Here is a 15,705-nt window from a genome sequence, read left to right as displayed (position 1 = left end):
GGACACAGGGGGGTAAAAAGAGGGGTAAAGAAAGAGTTGTGAAAGGGAGAGGGTATAAACAGGGTACTGGGGGCATGGGGCGTATGATCGAGGCACAAGGAAGGCACAAAGGGCAGGGGTTAGGAGTAAGACCAGAACCTAGTAGCCGTCCAAACAGCCCCTCAGTCTGGGGGGATCCCACACCTGCCTGCTGCCACAGGTCCCCCTCCACCTCCTCCACGTGGGACTCCCCACTCATCACTCCCCCCCATCTCAGGTGGGCCCCCTCTGCCCTGCAGGGCAGGGTCCCCCCCTCAGCTCAGGACACGGGGAGCCCCTCACCGTGGCATCAGACCCGCATGCTGCAGCCTCCAAGGGAATTCCAGCAGGTTCCTGGATGGCTTCTTTTGGAGGGAGGGGGGAGGAGCAGCTGGCAGCTCACCATAGCTGGGGGGTCCTGGCAGAGCTGGAGTTCAGGGGATGCAGAGGGGGTGACCCCATCCCTGGCCAGCTGACCACCAGAGTGAAGCGTGGGGGGGACGGTAGACACGGGGACAGGAGGGTCCTGACCCAGCCCAGGGGGGTACAGGGACCCCCAACCCTGTGGGGTCTCAATGGGGAGAAGTGGCTCCAGGACAGACCCAGAGCTCTGTCATGAACTATCCCCCCAGTAAATCTGTCCCCATCCACGTGTGGCCCCCGTGTGGCCCCCAACCCCACACCTCATCCTCAGTGTCTGGAAGGTTCCTCAGCCAGGTCAGACCTGGTTGTGCAGCCATTACAGTCCCCCAGGAGCAAGGAGGGTCACGGGGGTGCACAGAACATGGGATCCCTCCGGGCCCCCAGCTGGGCACCTCCGGCAGCAGCAGAAAGCGCTGGGGATCAGGGGTCCCAGGGGCTGCAGCCGGGGCACCTGTGGCACAGGGCAGGGTTCAAGGGAGCCCCCCTCCACCAAGGACCTCCCCCAGCCCACCACCCTCACCTCCAGCAGCTCCTTGCCCCCACAGGGACCCCGACCCTTCCCCAGTGTCCCACATGGTCTGGCAGATGGGCCTGGGGGGACACAGCAGGTGCTGGGGACTCCCCACCCAGGTACAGGGTGACACTGAGCCCCCGGGGGTGACACCCCTGTCCCTGCAGGGGGCACACACCCACCCAACCCTTGCAGCTCAATGAGATCAGGGACCCCCCACATCCATGTCTAGGGAGCAGTGGGTACCCCCATTCACCCCACCCCCACCAGGACCCCAAAGAGGTGAGGAGCAGAGACCCTCAACACTCCCCCTGCCGGGACCTCCGGGGGTGGGTTCCACACCCACCCCTTCCCCCACGGAGAGGGTTTCAGTGTCCGGGGCAGTGCCCTGGAGGGACACTGGGGAGCGGGAATCTCCTGGGGGGCAGAATTTTCCACAGGGAGTGTCCCAGGGGTAGGTCAGTGACCCGGAGGTTGTCTGGAGGTCCCAGGGGAACAGCAGCCGGAGGCGTGGCAGGTTGAGGGGTGATGGAGGGGGGCACTGTTTGGCACCGAACCCAGTGCCCAGCCTGGGGAAGGGGAACTGGCCCCACGGGACCTCTCAGCTCCCAGTGTGACCAGTAGGATGGTAATGACAGCACTGGGACCCCTGTGTTGAGTGCCCCCAGCCCCCACTCCCGAGGCACCCCCAGCCCATCCCTGTTCAGCCCTGCCCTGTCCCGGCTCCTGCTGCAGGGTCGGGGTGAGGGGCAGCCCCTCAGTCACCCCCCAGAACCACCTCTTCCATGCACCAGCTCCCCACCCCAGGCCCTGGCCCTGTCACAGGGGTCCTGGCCCTTCTGGGGCTCATGCCCTTGTCTCCCACCGGCCCCAGCAGCCCCAGCCCATGGGGTGCAGTCCCCTAACACCCCCCAGCTCCCCAGCAGAGGGGTCTCAGCTGCAGCCCAGCACACACTGATCCGTACCATTTATTGGGGTCTTACAGAAGTGTGGGGGGGTCAGATCGCCACCGGGAGGGGGGTTGGGGTCAGATCCCAACATTAAATTACGGGTTAAATTAATGAGCAAGAAAAACCAACAGTTTTGTCTCAGGAGAAAGTGCCCAAGTGCAGGGGCGGGCTGGGGGCCCCTCGTGGGGTGGGGGGGACACTGGCCAGGACCCCGGCCCTCCGTGTGCAGCACACGTGCCCTGGGACACACGTGTCCCCACACGCAGATACGCACTGACACACGTGTGCACCTCCAGTGCCTCTGCTGGCGTTTGGTCCCTGCTTGGAGCTCCCCTGGCCCCCCCAGGGTCCCAGTGCTTGGCCAGCACCCTCCCCCCGCTCCACTAGCAGCAGCGTGCAGGGACCCCCCCCCAGCTCAGGATGCCACAGCCCCAGGGGAGCAGAGGGGGCTTTGAGGAGCGCAGCCCCCCCGGGTCAGGAGTGCAAGAGCAGCCACCCCAGAAACACTTGGGATTGGCCTGGAGGGAGCCGGGGTGACCCAGGTGTTGGGGGGACAGCAGGAGCCCCCCCAGGGGGAAACCCAGCAGGGGACCCTCACAGCCCCCTGGCACAGGAGGGACCCGGCTGTTCTGGGGCTGGCCCCCCCCAGCTCCACTGTGCCACAGGCAGGGGTCTCCCCGGGGGAGCAGGGAAAGGACCTGGGGGGGGACACCCCCATCCTGCCTGGGGGAGGCAGAGGCAGGCAGTAGAGGGTCCTGGCCCACCCCGAGGTGAGCAGGGGGACCAGGGTGGGGGTGCAGCCCAGCAAGGGGGGCGTCCCCAGCCCCTCAGTGGTGCTGGGGGGCAGGGGTTCTCGGGCTGTCTGCTATGTGGGGGTCTGTGCTGAGGAGCTGCTGGACTCTACCCTGAGGGGGGCTGTGGGACAGTTGGGCCCCACCCCCACCCCTCTGGCAGCCCCCACACCCAGCAGGCCCAGGCTGTGCCTCCAGCAAGCCCCCGGCCACAACTCAGGTCCATGTGTACCCCACAGGGGGGCTCCCCCGTCCGGGGGGGTGCGGGGGGCTCACTGCTCCTCCAGCCAGGAGGGCTTCTCAGCGCCAGGGGTCTTGAGCTTGATGTTGAACTGCTTGAGGGTCTGCTCGAGCTGCTGCTGGTTCCCGGCAAAGTATGCGGAGATGGCGTTGTGGAACAGCAGCAGCTGCTTGTGCATCACCTTGATCTGGAACAGGGGGGGTTATGGTCCGGGGGGCCCGACTCCAGCCCAGCAGCACAGAAAAGGACTGGGAAAGCCCTTGGAGGCCCCCCCAAGTTCCACTGCTCCCCCAGCGCTGCCCACCCCACCGCTGAACCATGTCATCGAGTACCACATCCAACACAGCTGTTAAATCCTTGCGGGGACACCCCGCCCCTGCACCCCCCATCTGTGTCTCCCATCCCTGTCCCATACCCCTCACCCCCGTGCCCCCCACCCTGCATGCCCCACCACGCACCCCATCCCTATTCCACCCATGATCCCCCTGCCACCTTGTTCTCCTCCAGGAACTTGAGCTTTATGGCCACGTCTGCCCGCAACTTCTCGTACTTGTCCTTGTGGCTCTGGAATTGGCTCTGGGCCGCGTCCAGGCGGCTCACGGCGCCAGCATCACGCGGGCCCATGCTCAGCTCCTCCAGGTCCGTGCGGTACGCGTCATACTCCAGCCTGCCGGGGACCCCTGGCATCAGCGACCTGCCCCCGGAGCCCCCCAGGACCCCTGAGCACCCATATCAGTTCCCCTGTCCCACCTGGCTGTCTCATACTGCTTGACCGTCATGAGCGTGTCTTCCATGGTCTTGTTGACCAGTGTGTTGATGCTGGACACAAAGAAGTTGACGGCGCCCAGCAGCGTCTCCCCGTTCTTGCACAGCAGCTTTTGCGTCTCGGCGTTGTACCCAAACTCCTCCTGGCACCGGACAGGGCCCACAGTCACAGCCCCGCTCCCCTCCATTGAGGGCCTTGGGTTGGAAAACTCTCTCCCCTGAGACCACCGAGCCCAACCACAACCCAGCGCCACCAAGCCCAGCTCCAGCTCACATCCCTACCTGCACAGGCTGTCACCCCTAGTCCCAGCAGTCCCCATCTCCCCCGGCCCTGCTGCCCAGGTGTCCCTGCTCTGCCCTGGCGCCCAGGTGTCCCCCAGCCCTGGCCCTGCCGCCCAAGTGTCCCCCCCCAGTCCCGGTGTCCAGGTGTCCCTGCTCTGCCCCGGTGCCCAGGAGTCCCCCAGTGCTGGTGGTTCCCATGTGCCCCCTGGCATACCTGGAGCTCAGGGGATTTCTGGCTGAGATCGGCGAAGGCGTCGCCCAGGGCGTGCTGTGTCTGCACGAGGCTGTACAGGTGGGCCGTGAGCGCCCGTGCCAGCTGCAGGACGCTCTCGTACTTGCGCTTGGTCTCGCGCAGCAGCTCGATCTGTGTCTCCAGCTCCAGGTCCACCGTGCGGGACCCCCGCCCGAACCGCTCTGACAGCAGCTGCTTGGTGCACTGCGGGATGGGGGGTCAGGGGGCCCGGGGTGTGTGTGGACCCCCCAACTGCTCCAAGAGCAGCTGCTCAGGGCACTGCAGGACAGGGGGTTGGGAGGCCCGCTGGGGTGCCCTCAGTCCTCACCTTGTAGGTGTTGATCCCCCATTTCTTGACGATGTCAAACTTCTCGACAGCGATGCCACGCACGACCTCCTCCCCGCTGGGTGGGGGGCCGGGGGGGGGTGTGTGCAGCCCGGGGCCTGGCACGGGGACAGCACCTGGCACCAGCTCTGGGGGGGGCAGCGCCCATGGTGGGCCAGGCAGCCCCTCCCCTCCAGAGCCACTGTCCCCACAGCAGGGTCCCCATCTCTGGCCACGCGTGTGCCCAGTACCAGCTCATGGGCATCGCGGTGGGAACCCTGCTCCTGCCAGCCCCCCAGGGGGTCCCACACAGGGGAAGAGACCCCAGCCCAGCCACATCTGGCAGCACAGCCGAGCCCAGGCCCTGCCTTGTTCTGCTGTCCCCCATCGCCAGGGGGGAGCAGGACCTGGTAGCACCAGGGGACCCCCGGGTGGGCTGCAGGGGTAGGGAGGACCCCCTGACTGGGACCCACCTCTGAGACCCCCGGGCCCATCAGCACTGTCCTTTGTCCCAGTAGCAGGACGGGTCGGGGTGGGGAGAAGGGCAGTACCTGCGGGGGAGGCGGCCGGGTGGGCCATCCTGCGGGCAGCGGGCGCGCTGGGGGGCACCGACGGTCCTCGGGGGGAGTGAGGGTGGACAAGAGAGCCTGGAAACGGGGGGGCTGCGGGTGCCGAGCGGGAGGCGGGGCAGGATGGCAGGGCACAAGGCACAGGACGGGGATGACCAGGGCAGACGGGACAGGGGGCAGGGGGCAGGGAGTGGGGACGAGTGCGCGGGCATGCGGCAGCGGACAGCGACGGCAGCAGGTGAGTGTTGGAACACAGAGACGTGGCTGCGGCCACGCAGATGGACCCCTCTGCCCCAGGGAACCCCCCCAACCCCCTCTGGTTCCTCTGTAGGGATCCCTGTGCTCCGAGATCCGGGCAGGCCTGGTGTGCCGGGGACACAGGGCTGCCAGCCCCGGGAGAGCACGCACACACTCCCTCTGCCCGCACAGACCCCTCCAGGCCCCGTGGGGGCTGGGGTCTGCCATGGAGGAAGATCCATGTGGAACAAGGGTCAGATCCATGTGGAACAAGGACAGAGGAACAGCGGTGCCAGGGCTCCTGCAGCACAGGGCCGCCCTGGCCCCACCAGAGCCTGACCCAGCTGGGGCAGTGAGGAGAGTGCAGTGGAGAGCAGGGCTGGGCTCTCCAGTGAGAGCACTGCCTCAGTGCCCCCTGCCTGCCCCCGCCATCCCAGCCCAGAGCTCTCACTGCCCCCAGCCTGCGGCAAAGGCAGGACCCTTCACCAGAAGGCCCCAGAGAACCTTGCTGGGGTGTCCTGGCTGAGAGGACAGAGATTCCATGGCAGAGACCCCACCTTGGCCCGGGGGGAGCAGGGCTTGGGTCAGCAGCACAGCCCCCATACGGTACCCCTGCACAGGGCCTGAGCCCAGCGGGGATGACGCCCCCCAGGAGGGGCCTCGGCTGAGCGGCCGCAGCAGAGCTTCGTGCTAGAACTGGGGACAGTGAGGGCAGATGAGCACACCCTCCCCTGCAGGAGCCCCCCTGACAGCCTGTCCCCAGTACCTTTGATAGTGCCTGTGGGGATGATGCCCTCGGCCGTACCCCCATAGCCGCCCGACACAATGCTGGTCTCATTGAGGTTGGGTCCCGACACCATCACCTGCTGCAGGTCCTGGGGGGCAAAGGAGAGCGGGGGGCTGAGCTGCAGGGCCAGCTCGGCCTCAGCAGGGCCCCAGCACAGCCCCAAACACCCCCGGGATCCCCAGCCCCCCAGACCTGCTCCAGGCCATCATCCTCGGGCAGGCTGCTCGTGTCCCCGTTGCTGCTGATGGGGATCTCCATGGTGGCCGCCTTGCTCAGGATCCCGTCCGACATCCTCAGGGCCTGAGGGGACACGGAGGCGGCGCTAGGACCTGTGGGGCCGGGCTCCGATACCAGGGGCAGGAGAGGGCAACGTGGGGGGGTCCCACTCCGGCAGCTGCCGGCACTAAGCAGCCTCTGTCCCTGCCCAGGGTCTCCTGCAGCCACTGTCCCGCCCGGCCCTCGGGGCTCCCCCGGCTCCCAGAACGCTCCCGGGGAGTGGAGCGGGCACGTCACGGAGGCACCAGTCCCAACCCCGACCCCGGTGCCACCCCCAGCCCCGCGTCGGCTCTCCCCCGTTCTGCCCAGGCCCCCCCGGGCTCCTCCGCTCCCAGGGCCGGACCGCGCGCCCCCTCACAGATCCCGGCGAGGACCCGCAGCGCCGGCCTGGCCCGCAGGAGTGCGCCGGGAGCCACGTCCGCAGCCCAGGGGGTGCGGGGGGGGCCCCGAGCGCCCAGACCGGTCCGGGCACATTCCAGGGCAGGCGGGGCCCGGGGCGGGATCCAGGTGCCCGTTATCTGTGCCGTGTCCCTGGGCCCGGCTCGGCGGGGACGGCCCGGCCCGGCCCATCCCGGCGGCAGGGTCGAGCCCTGCGGGCCGGGCCGGCACCACCCCGCGCCATCTCCCGGGGCAGCGGCCCTGCAGCCCCCGGGACGTGACCGCCCGCACCCACCCCCGGCCGAGCTCCGGGGCCCCCACGCCGGGACCGACCCCCGCGGGGACCCCGGGCGGCCGCTTCCGGTGGGACCGGCCAGAGACGGCCCGGCCCCATCCCGGGGCCGTCCCGGACAGGCCCCGTCACCCCGCGGCCACTCCCCGCGCGTGGTGCCCCCCGGCCCCACCTGCGCCCCGGCCCCGCCGGGCCCCCCCGCGCCGCTCCCGCTCCGCCTCGGCCCGGACGCGCCGGAAGCGTCGCACGGCAGCGCCGCGCCGGAAGTGGCGTCAGTGGCGCGCCGTCCGGAACCGCCGTCCGGAACCGCCGTCGGGGCGGGCCCCGCCGAGCGCGGGGGCACCGGCGGGCCCGGCATGGACCCCGCGGCCGAGCACCGCCAGCAGCTCCGCAGCGTGAGCGGCCGGGCGGGGGGCGCAGGGGGCTGGGCTCGTGGGGCTCTCGGGCGGGATCCCGAGGCCCCGGGTTCGGAGCGGCCCATGGCTTTCGGGCCGGTGTGGGGGGTCCCGGTGGGTTTCGGCGGTCCTGGCCCCTGCCCCGGTATGACTCCCCCCGTACCCCCCAGCTACGAGACTTCCTGCTGGTTTACAACCGCATGACCGAGCTCTGCTTCCGCCACTGCGTCTGTAGCCTCAACTACCGGCTGCTCACAGGCCGCGAGGTGAGCGGGGCGGGGGGGTGCGGGCGGCCCAGGGGTCCCCGCGCCCCCTGACCCGCCAGCCCGTCCCGTCCCGTCCCGCAGGAGTCGTGCCTGGATAGCTGCGCCGCGAGGCTGGTCCGTGCCAACCACCGCCTGATGAGCGCCTACGTGGGGCTGGTGCCCGCACTGCTGCAGCGCCGCGCGGCCGAGCACGGCGCCGCGGGGCCCCCGGCCGTGCCCGGCCCGGCCCCAGGCCCCGCCGCGCCTTCGCCCGACGCTCCCGGTGCCGGCACGTAGCACGTCCCGGCCACGCCTTCCCACGGCGGCGGTGGGGCAGGATCGGCCCCCCCGGTCCTGGCGGGAGCAGCAGCGCTGGGGCCCCACCGAAGCTCCGGACGGGAGCAGCGGCTCCACTCGGCCCCGAGAGTCCCCGGGCCGGCAGCACAGAAACAGGGGAGCCCCCACGCGTCTGGATGTTTGGGAAGTGGATGTGTGGTGCCAATAAAACGTCTCTTCAGCAACGGCTCCGTGCCATGCTCCGGGAGGGCACCAGAGCCCCAACCCTGTCTGGCAGGGGTAGCCCATGGGAAGCCCAAGGCACAACTGGGAATCCTGCCTAAACATGAGACAGATGTCTCTTTGTGGGGGCTGCAGAGGGGCAGCACCAGGCTGTCCGGGAGGCCCTGTCATGGCAGAGGGGCAGCACTGGGTGGGGAGAAGGGTCACAGCTGCTCCATCCGGGCAAATGGATACCCCCAGGGGTCCTGGGCCTGATCCTCCAGCTCCAGCCAGCACTGGGGGATCCATGGGGTCTCCATGTGGGCCAGGGGTAGCACAGAGGCTCCTGATGGACACACTGGGGAGGGTCCTGGTCCTGCAGCTGTGACCAGTGCTGGGGAGCTCCCAGAGTAAGGGGAGCCCCTAGAGTAGGACGAGCCTGGAACAGGGTATCACAGGGCCAGTGCTGCCTTCAGAGCTGGGGTCACTGCAGGGAGGCTGCAGGACCCCCGTGGGCACCAGGACAGGGGTGTTACAAATGGCTGGTGCAGAGCAGGCACCCAGTGCCAGGGGGTGTCGGGTGCTGCGGGGCCATCGCCCCCTGCCCAGGGCCTGCATGTGCAGGGAGAGCCTGTCCCCTGCCTGTGCTGCCCAGGGTCAGAGGGGATGCGCTGCAGCCCCCAGCCTGGGCTCAGGGCTTGAGCAGGAGCCCCAGTACAGAAATAAATCAATTTATTCCATGTATAAAACATGCTCCTGCGGCCCGGCCGGACGCTCCCACGCATATAAATAAGGCCCGGCCGGGCGCCCCCCTGTCCTGCCCGCGGGGCCAGCGCCTGCGCCGGAGCCACCCCTCCCGCGGGACCCCCGGGCTGGCCGGGGTCACTTGAGGTCCACATCAAAGTCCAGCACCAGCAGCTTGGTCTCCTCGGTGCCATTGCGGCTGCCCACGGCGCACACCAGCTTTGTGTTGGAGGCACGGATGCGCCACACGACGCCCCCAGAGCCCCCGCTCTCCAGGGCCACCAGGTTCCGCACAAATTCCCCCGTCTTCAGGTCCCACAGCTTCACCGTCCCATCGTCAGAGCTGGTCACCACGAACTTGGAGCTGAACTGCAGGCAGGTCACAGCACTCTGGTGCTTGCTGGGACCTGCAGGGAGAGAGCTGTGAGCCCCAGGAGCGCCCGGGGCACCCACGGCTGCGTGACACCTGCCCTGTCTCATCTGGGGCACCCACAGCCAGGTGACACCTGCCCTCCCACATCTGGGAGCCCCACTCCCTCTGCAGCCCCCTGAGGGAAGGAACTGCTCCCTCCCAGCCCCCTGATTGAAGGGAGCCCCCCCTGCCACCCGCAGGCCCCCGAGGGTGGGGAACACCCCTCACCCTGCAGTGTCTGCAGGCACTGCCCCGTCTTGATGTCCCAGATCTTGACGGTGGAGTCGGCGTTGCCAGACACGAGGATGTTGTCGCGCAGCTCCATCCCACTGGTGAGGGACTGGTGCCCCATGAGGGTGTGCAGGCAGTTCCCGCTCTCCACGTCCCACACACGGATCGACGTGTCTAGGGACCCGCTCACAATGTGCGTCCCATCAAACTGCCAGAGGGGGAGGCCCAGCTCAGCCCCTGGAGCCAGGAGTGCCCCCTGCTTTGGGGTGCAGCCCCCCCAGCTCCAGCTCAGTCCCTGGCTTAGTGGCTGAGTCATGGCCTCACATACCCCTCAGCTTTTTGGGGTCTACAAATGCTCCAGGGAACGGGCACAGAGGAGTGTTTGTGCCCACAGCATGTGTGTGGGAGGGAGTGTCAGGGAGGTAGAGTGTCCCCACAAGACACAGATGTGGTCCATATGTCTTTGCATGGCACAGATGTGTCCCTTAAGGGCACAGATGTGGCCTACGCGTCCCTGCAACACACATAGGGACTGTGTGGCACAGCTTGTGCCCCGCGACTGGAAAGCAGGGGAGTGACAGGTGAAGGCAGCAGAAGGGCAGGTGTGTGAGGTTGTACCTGCAGGGAGCAAGGAAATCAGGGGAGCCGGAGGGGGGAACGCAGCAGGAGGGGAGGTGTGTGGGGAGAGCAGGGCAGCTGGAGGGGAGAAGGCAGCGGGAGGGGAGGTGTGGGGCCGTACCTGCAGGGAGTAAACGCGGTTGGTGTGCCCCTGCAGGGTGTGGGTGCAGCTCTCGCTCTCGGGGTCCCACACCTTGACCGTGTAGTCGTAGGCGCCACTGACCACCTTGTTGCCATCGTACTGGACGCAGCGCACGGCCGCCACATGCCCCATCAGCACGTGCAGGCACTGCCCCGTCTCGATGTCCCAGAGCCGCAGCGTGGCGTCCCGGGAGCCACTCACCACCCTGTGGGCAAGGGGACACCTGGGGCCCGACTGCCAGGGTGGCCCCAGGGCAACAAGGTTCACCTCCTGGGCTCCCCCTCCCACAGAGCTTGCTCAGCCCGTACCTGTTGCCGTGCAGGTGCATGCAACGCACGGTGGAGGTGTGTCCATACAGCGTGTGCACGCACTCGCCACTGTCCGCGTTCCACACCTTGAGCGTGCGGTCCGTGGAGCCGCTGATGACGATGCTGTCCCTCATCTGGGAGGACCACACGCCCCCCGTGTGGCCCACCAGTGTCTGCACACACTGCAGGGGGCAGGGCGTGAGGGACAGGTGGGCCTCTCCCACCTACCCCCACCTGCGGCAGGGCAGAGCAGCACAGCTCAACGTCCTTGTCACCAGGAGCCCAAACTGATCCCCGGAGTCAGGGTGCAGCCACATCTGTGCTCAGCATAGGGGGATGGTCCCTGTCCCAGCCCCCCGTGGCACCAGTGACAGTGCCACACTCATCTGCCCCATAACAGTGCCACACTCATCTGCCCAGTGACAGTGACACCTGCCCCGTGACAGTGACACTCACCTCCCCGGTGACAGCTGACCACACCTTGAGCGTGTTGTCATCAGAGCCGCTGACGATGCGGTTCCCGCAGAACTGAAGGCACGTGATCACGTGGTCGTCATGGCCTTTCAGCACCTGTGGGAGCACAGGCACGGAGAAGGGGCAGTGTGGGCCCCCCAGCCCACAGGACCCCCCAAACACGGTGAGCAGCGGGAGGCAGCAGGTGCCACATGGAGGAAGGGTAGAGGGCTCCCCAAATCACCTGCACCTCCCAGTGCTTCTGCAGGGCAACAGAGCCAGGGGGAGTGGTTGGGCAGCTGCTGCCAGGGGCAGGAGCCTACTGGGGAACAGGGAGTGGGGGGGGCTCAGGAGCAAGACAAGAGGCAGCAAAGGCTCTGCCCAGAGGGCAGGAGGGACCCCCAGGGAGAACATCCCAGGGGTCTGGGACCCTGCATGGGAGACAGCTGAGCCCTGGGGGGCTGTACCCTCCCTGGGTACTGGAGTTGGCTGCAGCTCTGCACAGGGGCTTGGAGAGGGGCAAGGTCCCTCCTTACCCAAGCCCACGGGACTCCACTTCTGCTGCCCCCACTGCTTCGAGCTGGATCTGCTCCCTGTGGCTGATCCCACACCAGCTCCCCCTGTTGCAGTGCCCCAGACCCACCTTGGGGGCTCTCAGCTCCCCAGAGTCTGTCCCTGGTGGACACCCAGACCCACCTTGGGAGGCCGCAGCTCCCCACTGCGCCAGTTCATGTCGATGCGGTGCTGGCGCAGGAAGGCGAATTTCCAGGGGCTGTACATGAACCCGGGGCTCAGCAGGCGCCGCTTCCGCAGGTGCAAGGGCTCCTCGATCCCTGAGGGGGGAATGCAGCGGTGCCTCACCTGAGCTGAGCCCAGGGTGGCCCCCAGCCTCCACCCTGGGGGGCCCTCACCTTCCTCACGGCACTTCTCCCTCCAGAGCAGGTTGTCCTCAGCCAGGACTCTCCAGTAGCGGCAGGTCTGGGCAGCGCGGAGCAGGTCCCGCGGCTCCAGGAAGGACAGGACATACAAGGCCAGCTGCACAGGGGACAGGGGTCACAGGGGCCCCTGGGGGGGGTCAGGCTGTGCCCGTGGGCCCCCAGCCCCACTCACCTCCTTGGGCAGCAGAGAGATGAAGTCCCGCTGGAACTGGGGCTCGATGACCTGCATCATGTACTTGATCTGCGCCGGCTCGCAGCGGTCAATGAGCTCGTCCAGGGCCAGCAGCTTCTCGGGGCCGCTCCAGCGCTGCAGGGAGACCCCCGGTGACCCCCAGCTCCGTGTCCCTAACCACAGGCCAGCACACAGGTGGGGACCTCCTGGTGCCCCCAGCCCAGCCAGCCTGGGCTCCCGCACCAGTCCCCAGGCCAGGAACCCACGGCAGACGGGAGCTCGGTGGGACACATGCGGTGGGTCACAGGTCACATGCAGTGTGACAGGTGACACCATCCCAGGCCAGGGGGGCAGCAGGATGGGGCAGCAGGATGGGGCTGACACCCCCTCTGTGCTCCCTCACCTGAGCAAAACTCCCCAAAATGCACTGTGGGCCCAGCCCCTGCCCACAGTGGGGATCCATCGGGCCTGGCTCCTACCCTTTGGAGCCCTAAGTGAGCCATACCTGAAAGGTGCGGAGCCAATCCTGCAGCTCAGGCGGGGGAGCCACCGAGGGGATGCGGCGGCGCCGGGCCTGCCCCGCCTTGGCATTGCGCAGGTCCCCGAAGGTGGTGGTGGGGCTGGGCGTGCAGGGACCCAGTGTCCTGGGAGAGACCAGGCACAGGTGAGGCCAGGGCACAGGTGAGGCATGCCAGCACTGCTCCAGGCCATGCCGTGCCAGAGGATCCAGGAACTGGTCCCCACCGCTGGGAGCTCCACCCTGCTGACTCTCTCCCCTTGCTCCCACCCTGCTGACCCCTTGCCCAGACTCCCACCCGGCCACAGCCCCCAGCCCAGCCTGCTCAGAAAATGGACAACTAGTCAGGCCTGGAGATCATCTGGGCCAAACCCTGATCAACCCAGGTAGCTCCAGCATCCTCTCGGGGTGAGCCGGAGGAGGTATGTGTCCCCCCCAGCACATGGAACCCGCTCACCTGCTGTACTCAGAGCCCCCTCCCCCTTCACCTTGCATACCCAGAGCCCCCTCACCTGCCATATTCAGAGCCCTTGCATAGCTTCTTCCCAGGGGACAGGGCCCGGCCATCCGGGCCGTTCTCTGACTTCCGCTTCATCTGCAGGACAGGGCAGGTTGGAGCAGCTGAGGCAGACCCAGACCCCACTGACCCCTTTGAACTCTCCACCCAGAGCTGAACCCCACATTTCCCTAAATACTGCCTGCCCAAAGCCGACCCCTGTGGATGCCCTGCCCAGAGCCACTGGGAAAACCTCTGCCCCCTCCTGCTGCCCCTCTTCAGGGTCCACATGGCAATCACGGACTCCCCTGCAGGGCAGGGGGGCTGCAGCAGGGCTGGGGACTGGGGCAGGGCTGGGGACTGGGGCAGGGCCTCCTTCCGCAGCCCCAGCAGCCGGGCACCAGGAACCCCCCCAGCGCTCAGCCCAGCAGCCCCCTCATGACAGCCCCCAGCCCGCCAATGTGTCAGGGTGACAGCAGCAACAGCCAGCCCCACCCTCCCCCCTGCAGGACCCCCAAGCGCCTCATCAGCCCCCTCGGTCACCCCCACGGTCACCTTGGGGCGCAGGTGCCGCAGCAGCCCCCGGTCCCCTGTGCGCTGCAGGTAGTCAATCCAGCGCTCCCCCAGAGTGTAGTACAGGTACACGTTGCTGCTGTCCTCCCCCTCCTCGCTGCAGCAGCTCCCTTCCTCTTCCTCCTCCTCTTCTTCCTCCTCTTCCTCCTCCTGCTCCCCAGCAGAGCTGGGGGGCTCCTGCACTCCCCGCCCCCCAGATGCATCAGGCTCTGCTCCGGACCCGGGGCTGCCCTTCCCAGGGCGCTCCGACTCCCAGGGCCCTGGCGCTTCCTCCTCCTCCTCGTCCTCCTCCTCCTCGGCCACCGCCTGAGCATAGGGAGAGGCATGGGCAGGGCTGGTCCACACCAGCATTGGGGGGCTGGGGAGCTGCCAGCGAGAGCCAGAGCCCCGGAGCACAAGGACTCCACTCACCAGCACCACGGGGGTCATGGAGCCAAGCACCCCCAGACCACGGGCACCAGCTGCTCCAGAGCCCAGTGCGGGTCTGTCGGCTCCCCACACACCAGATCCCCTCCCTCGGCCCTGCCCCTACCTGTGCCGCGGGCACCCTGCTGTCCCCACTGTCCCCTGGCTGGGCGGGGCTGGCCCGCGGGGCTCCCTCGGGGCCGGGGCGCCGCCGGCACGTCATGCGCTGGCTGTTGAGCTCCAGGATGCGTGTGGTGATGCCCTTGACGTGCAGCAGGTCATCCAGGCAGGTGAAGCCCTTCAGCTCCTGCGGGGAGCGAAGTCAGCCCTGCCAGGAACAGCTGCTCCCGGGAATCCCTCCCGTTCCCACAGATCCCCTGCCCGAGCAGCCTCACGGGGAACGGGCACGGCCCCGAGGCAGGGGCACTGTGCCCCCCATGGAGCAGTGCGGCTCCGGGCCGTCCCGCGGGACCCCGGGGCGAGCACCGCCCGGGCCCGACCCGGTAGCAGGAACCTCCCGTCACACCCGCATTGGCTCCCGCCGCGCCTGCCACGGGATGAACCCGGCCGGGCTCTGCCGGGGCAGGACCCAGCGGGGACCCAAGCGCAGCTCCGAGTCCCGGCAGGGCCCGGACAGCCCTTCAGACCCGGCAGGGTTCGGTTTACGGCGATACTGCTGCTGCTCCCTAACAGCAGCAACAACCGGGATCGCCCTACTCCAGACCCCCCTCACCGCCCCTCGGACCACCCCCCCTTGCGTAACCGCCCCCTGCCCTCCCGGCGCTTCCATTCCTGGTGTTCCCAGCTGCTCCCGCCTCCTCACCTCCCCTTTCCCAGCCCAAAACAAGCCGAGCGCCCCCGGCGCTGTCCCCGTGGCAGGGCTGGCGCTGACCCGCCCGCCCGTGCCGTGCCGCTCCTGTCCGTGTCACCGGTCGCCGCGAGGTCCCCCCGCAAGCAGTTCCCGCACCATAAGCGCCGGTGACGGCGCTCGGAGGCCGCCAGGGCGCGGTGCCCGCCCCGCCCCGCCGGAACCCGCGTTCCCCGGAGCAGGCAGCCAGGGACGGCGGCACCGAGGCCGCTCGGGGGGCATCTGCGCTCACCCGGCCCCGCGGGGATCCCGACCCAGCCCCTGAGGCGAACCCAGATACCGAGACGAACGCGGCCCCCACGCTCGCCCCCCCGCCCCCAGGAGCGGCACCGGCACCCCCGCCCTGGCACCCCCGGGACCGACACCCCGCCCCGCCGCCCCCTCCCCGGCCCCGCCGCCTCCCCCGGACCTCTCTCTTCCGGACAATGCCTCGGGCGCGGCGGCGGCCGATGCCGCTGAGGGCACCCTCCAGCTCGGCTACGCCGGCGCGGTTGATGTCGAGCTTGGCCCCGCCGGGGCCCGGCCCGCCCGGCCCCGACATCCCGGTACCGGCCCCGGGCGCCGCTGCCGCCGCGCAGGCCCGACCGTACCGCGCACGCGCGGCCAAGGCCCC

General features: G+C 68.6%; 3 protein-coding genes across 6 annotated transcripts; 1 reads left to right on the top strand and 2 right to left on the bottom strand.

Moving 5' to 3' along the window:
• Positions 1-1,899: 1,899 nt before the first annotated feature.
• On the bottom strand, positions 1,900-7,325 carry ARFIP2 (ADP ribosylation factor interacting protein 2). Of its 3 annotated transcripts, XM_027743715.2 has the most exons (9): positions 7,250-7,325; positions 6,324-6,431; positions 6,111-6,219; positions 5,090-5,200; positions 4,542-4,657; positions 4,196-4,417; positions 3,685-3,842; positions 3,427-3,601; positions 1,900-3,121 (listed from the first exon to the last, which is right to left on the bottom strand). In XM_027743715.2, exons 2-9 carry the CDS (start codon positions 6,420-6,422, stop codon positions 2,966-2,968), a joined length of 1,146 nt encoding a protein of 381 aa, XP_027599516.2. In that variant the 5' UTR covers positions 6,423-6,431; positions 7,250-7,325; the 3' UTR covers positions 1,900-2,965. The 3 variants fall into 3 exon arrangements, with proteins under 3 accessions (XP_027599516.2, XP_027599515.1, XP_027599517.2); XM_027743714.2 differs by lacking the exon at positions 5,090-5,200; XM_027743716.2 differs by lacking the exons at positions 4,542-4,657; positions 5,090-5,200; positions 6,324-6,431; positions 7,250-7,325 and having other exon boundaries at positions 6,123-6,182.
• A 35-nt stretch (positions 7,326-7,360) lies between these two features.
• TIMM10B (translocase of inner mitochondrial membrane 10B) lies at positions 7,361-8,238 on the top strand. The gene is made up of 3 exons (XM_027743698.2): positions 7,361-7,472; positions 7,643-7,738; positions 7,820-8,238. Exons 1-3 carry the CDS (start codon positions 7,434-7,436, stop codon positions 8,012-8,014), a joined length of 330 nt encoding a protein of 109 aa, XP_027599499.1. The 5' UTR covers positions 7,361-7,433; the 3' UTR covers positions 8,015-8,238.
• Positions 8,239-8,930: 692 nt separating this feature from the next.
• Positions 8,931-15,676, bottom strand: LOC113999911 (F-box/WD repeat-containing protein 7-like). Of its 2 annotated transcripts, none has more exons than XM_027743718.2 (13): positions 15,502-15,676; positions 14,352-14,531; positions 13,802-14,125; positions 13,263-13,345; positions 12,739-12,877; positions 12,234-12,368; positions 12,035-12,158; positions 11,820-11,956; positions 11,127-11,240; positions 10,671-10,852; positions 10,342-10,567; positions 9,600-9,810; positions 8,931-9,366 (listed from the first exon to the last, which is right to left on the bottom strand). In XM_027743718.2, the coding sequence occupies exons 1-13, from the start codon at positions 15,631-15,633 to the stop codon at positions 9,098-9,100; spliced, it is 2,256 nt and encodes a 751-aa protein (XP_027599519.2). In that variant the 5' UTR covers positions 15,634-15,676; the 3' UTR covers positions 8,931-9,097. The 2 variants fall into 2 exon arrangements, with proteins under 2 accessions (XP_027599519.2, XP_027599518.2); XM_027743717.2 differs by lacking the exon at positions 15,502-15,676 and adding an exon at positions 15,048-15,335.
• Positions 15,677-15,705: the final 29 nt, after the last annotated feature.

This window comes from Pipra filicauda, unplaced genomic scaffold (genome assembly GCF_003945595.2).
Source record: "Pipra filicauda isolate LSUMZ 115617 unplaced genomic scaffold, ASM394559v2 scaffold537_size357629_pilon, whole genome shotgun sequence".
NCBI classification, from domain to species: domain Eukaryota; kingdom Metazoa; phylum Chordata; class Aves; order Passeriformes; family Pipridae; genus Pipra; species Pipra filicauda.
The sequence above is the reverse complement of the archived record's forward strand: the minus strand, read 5'-3'. Positions and strand labels throughout refer to the sequence as shown.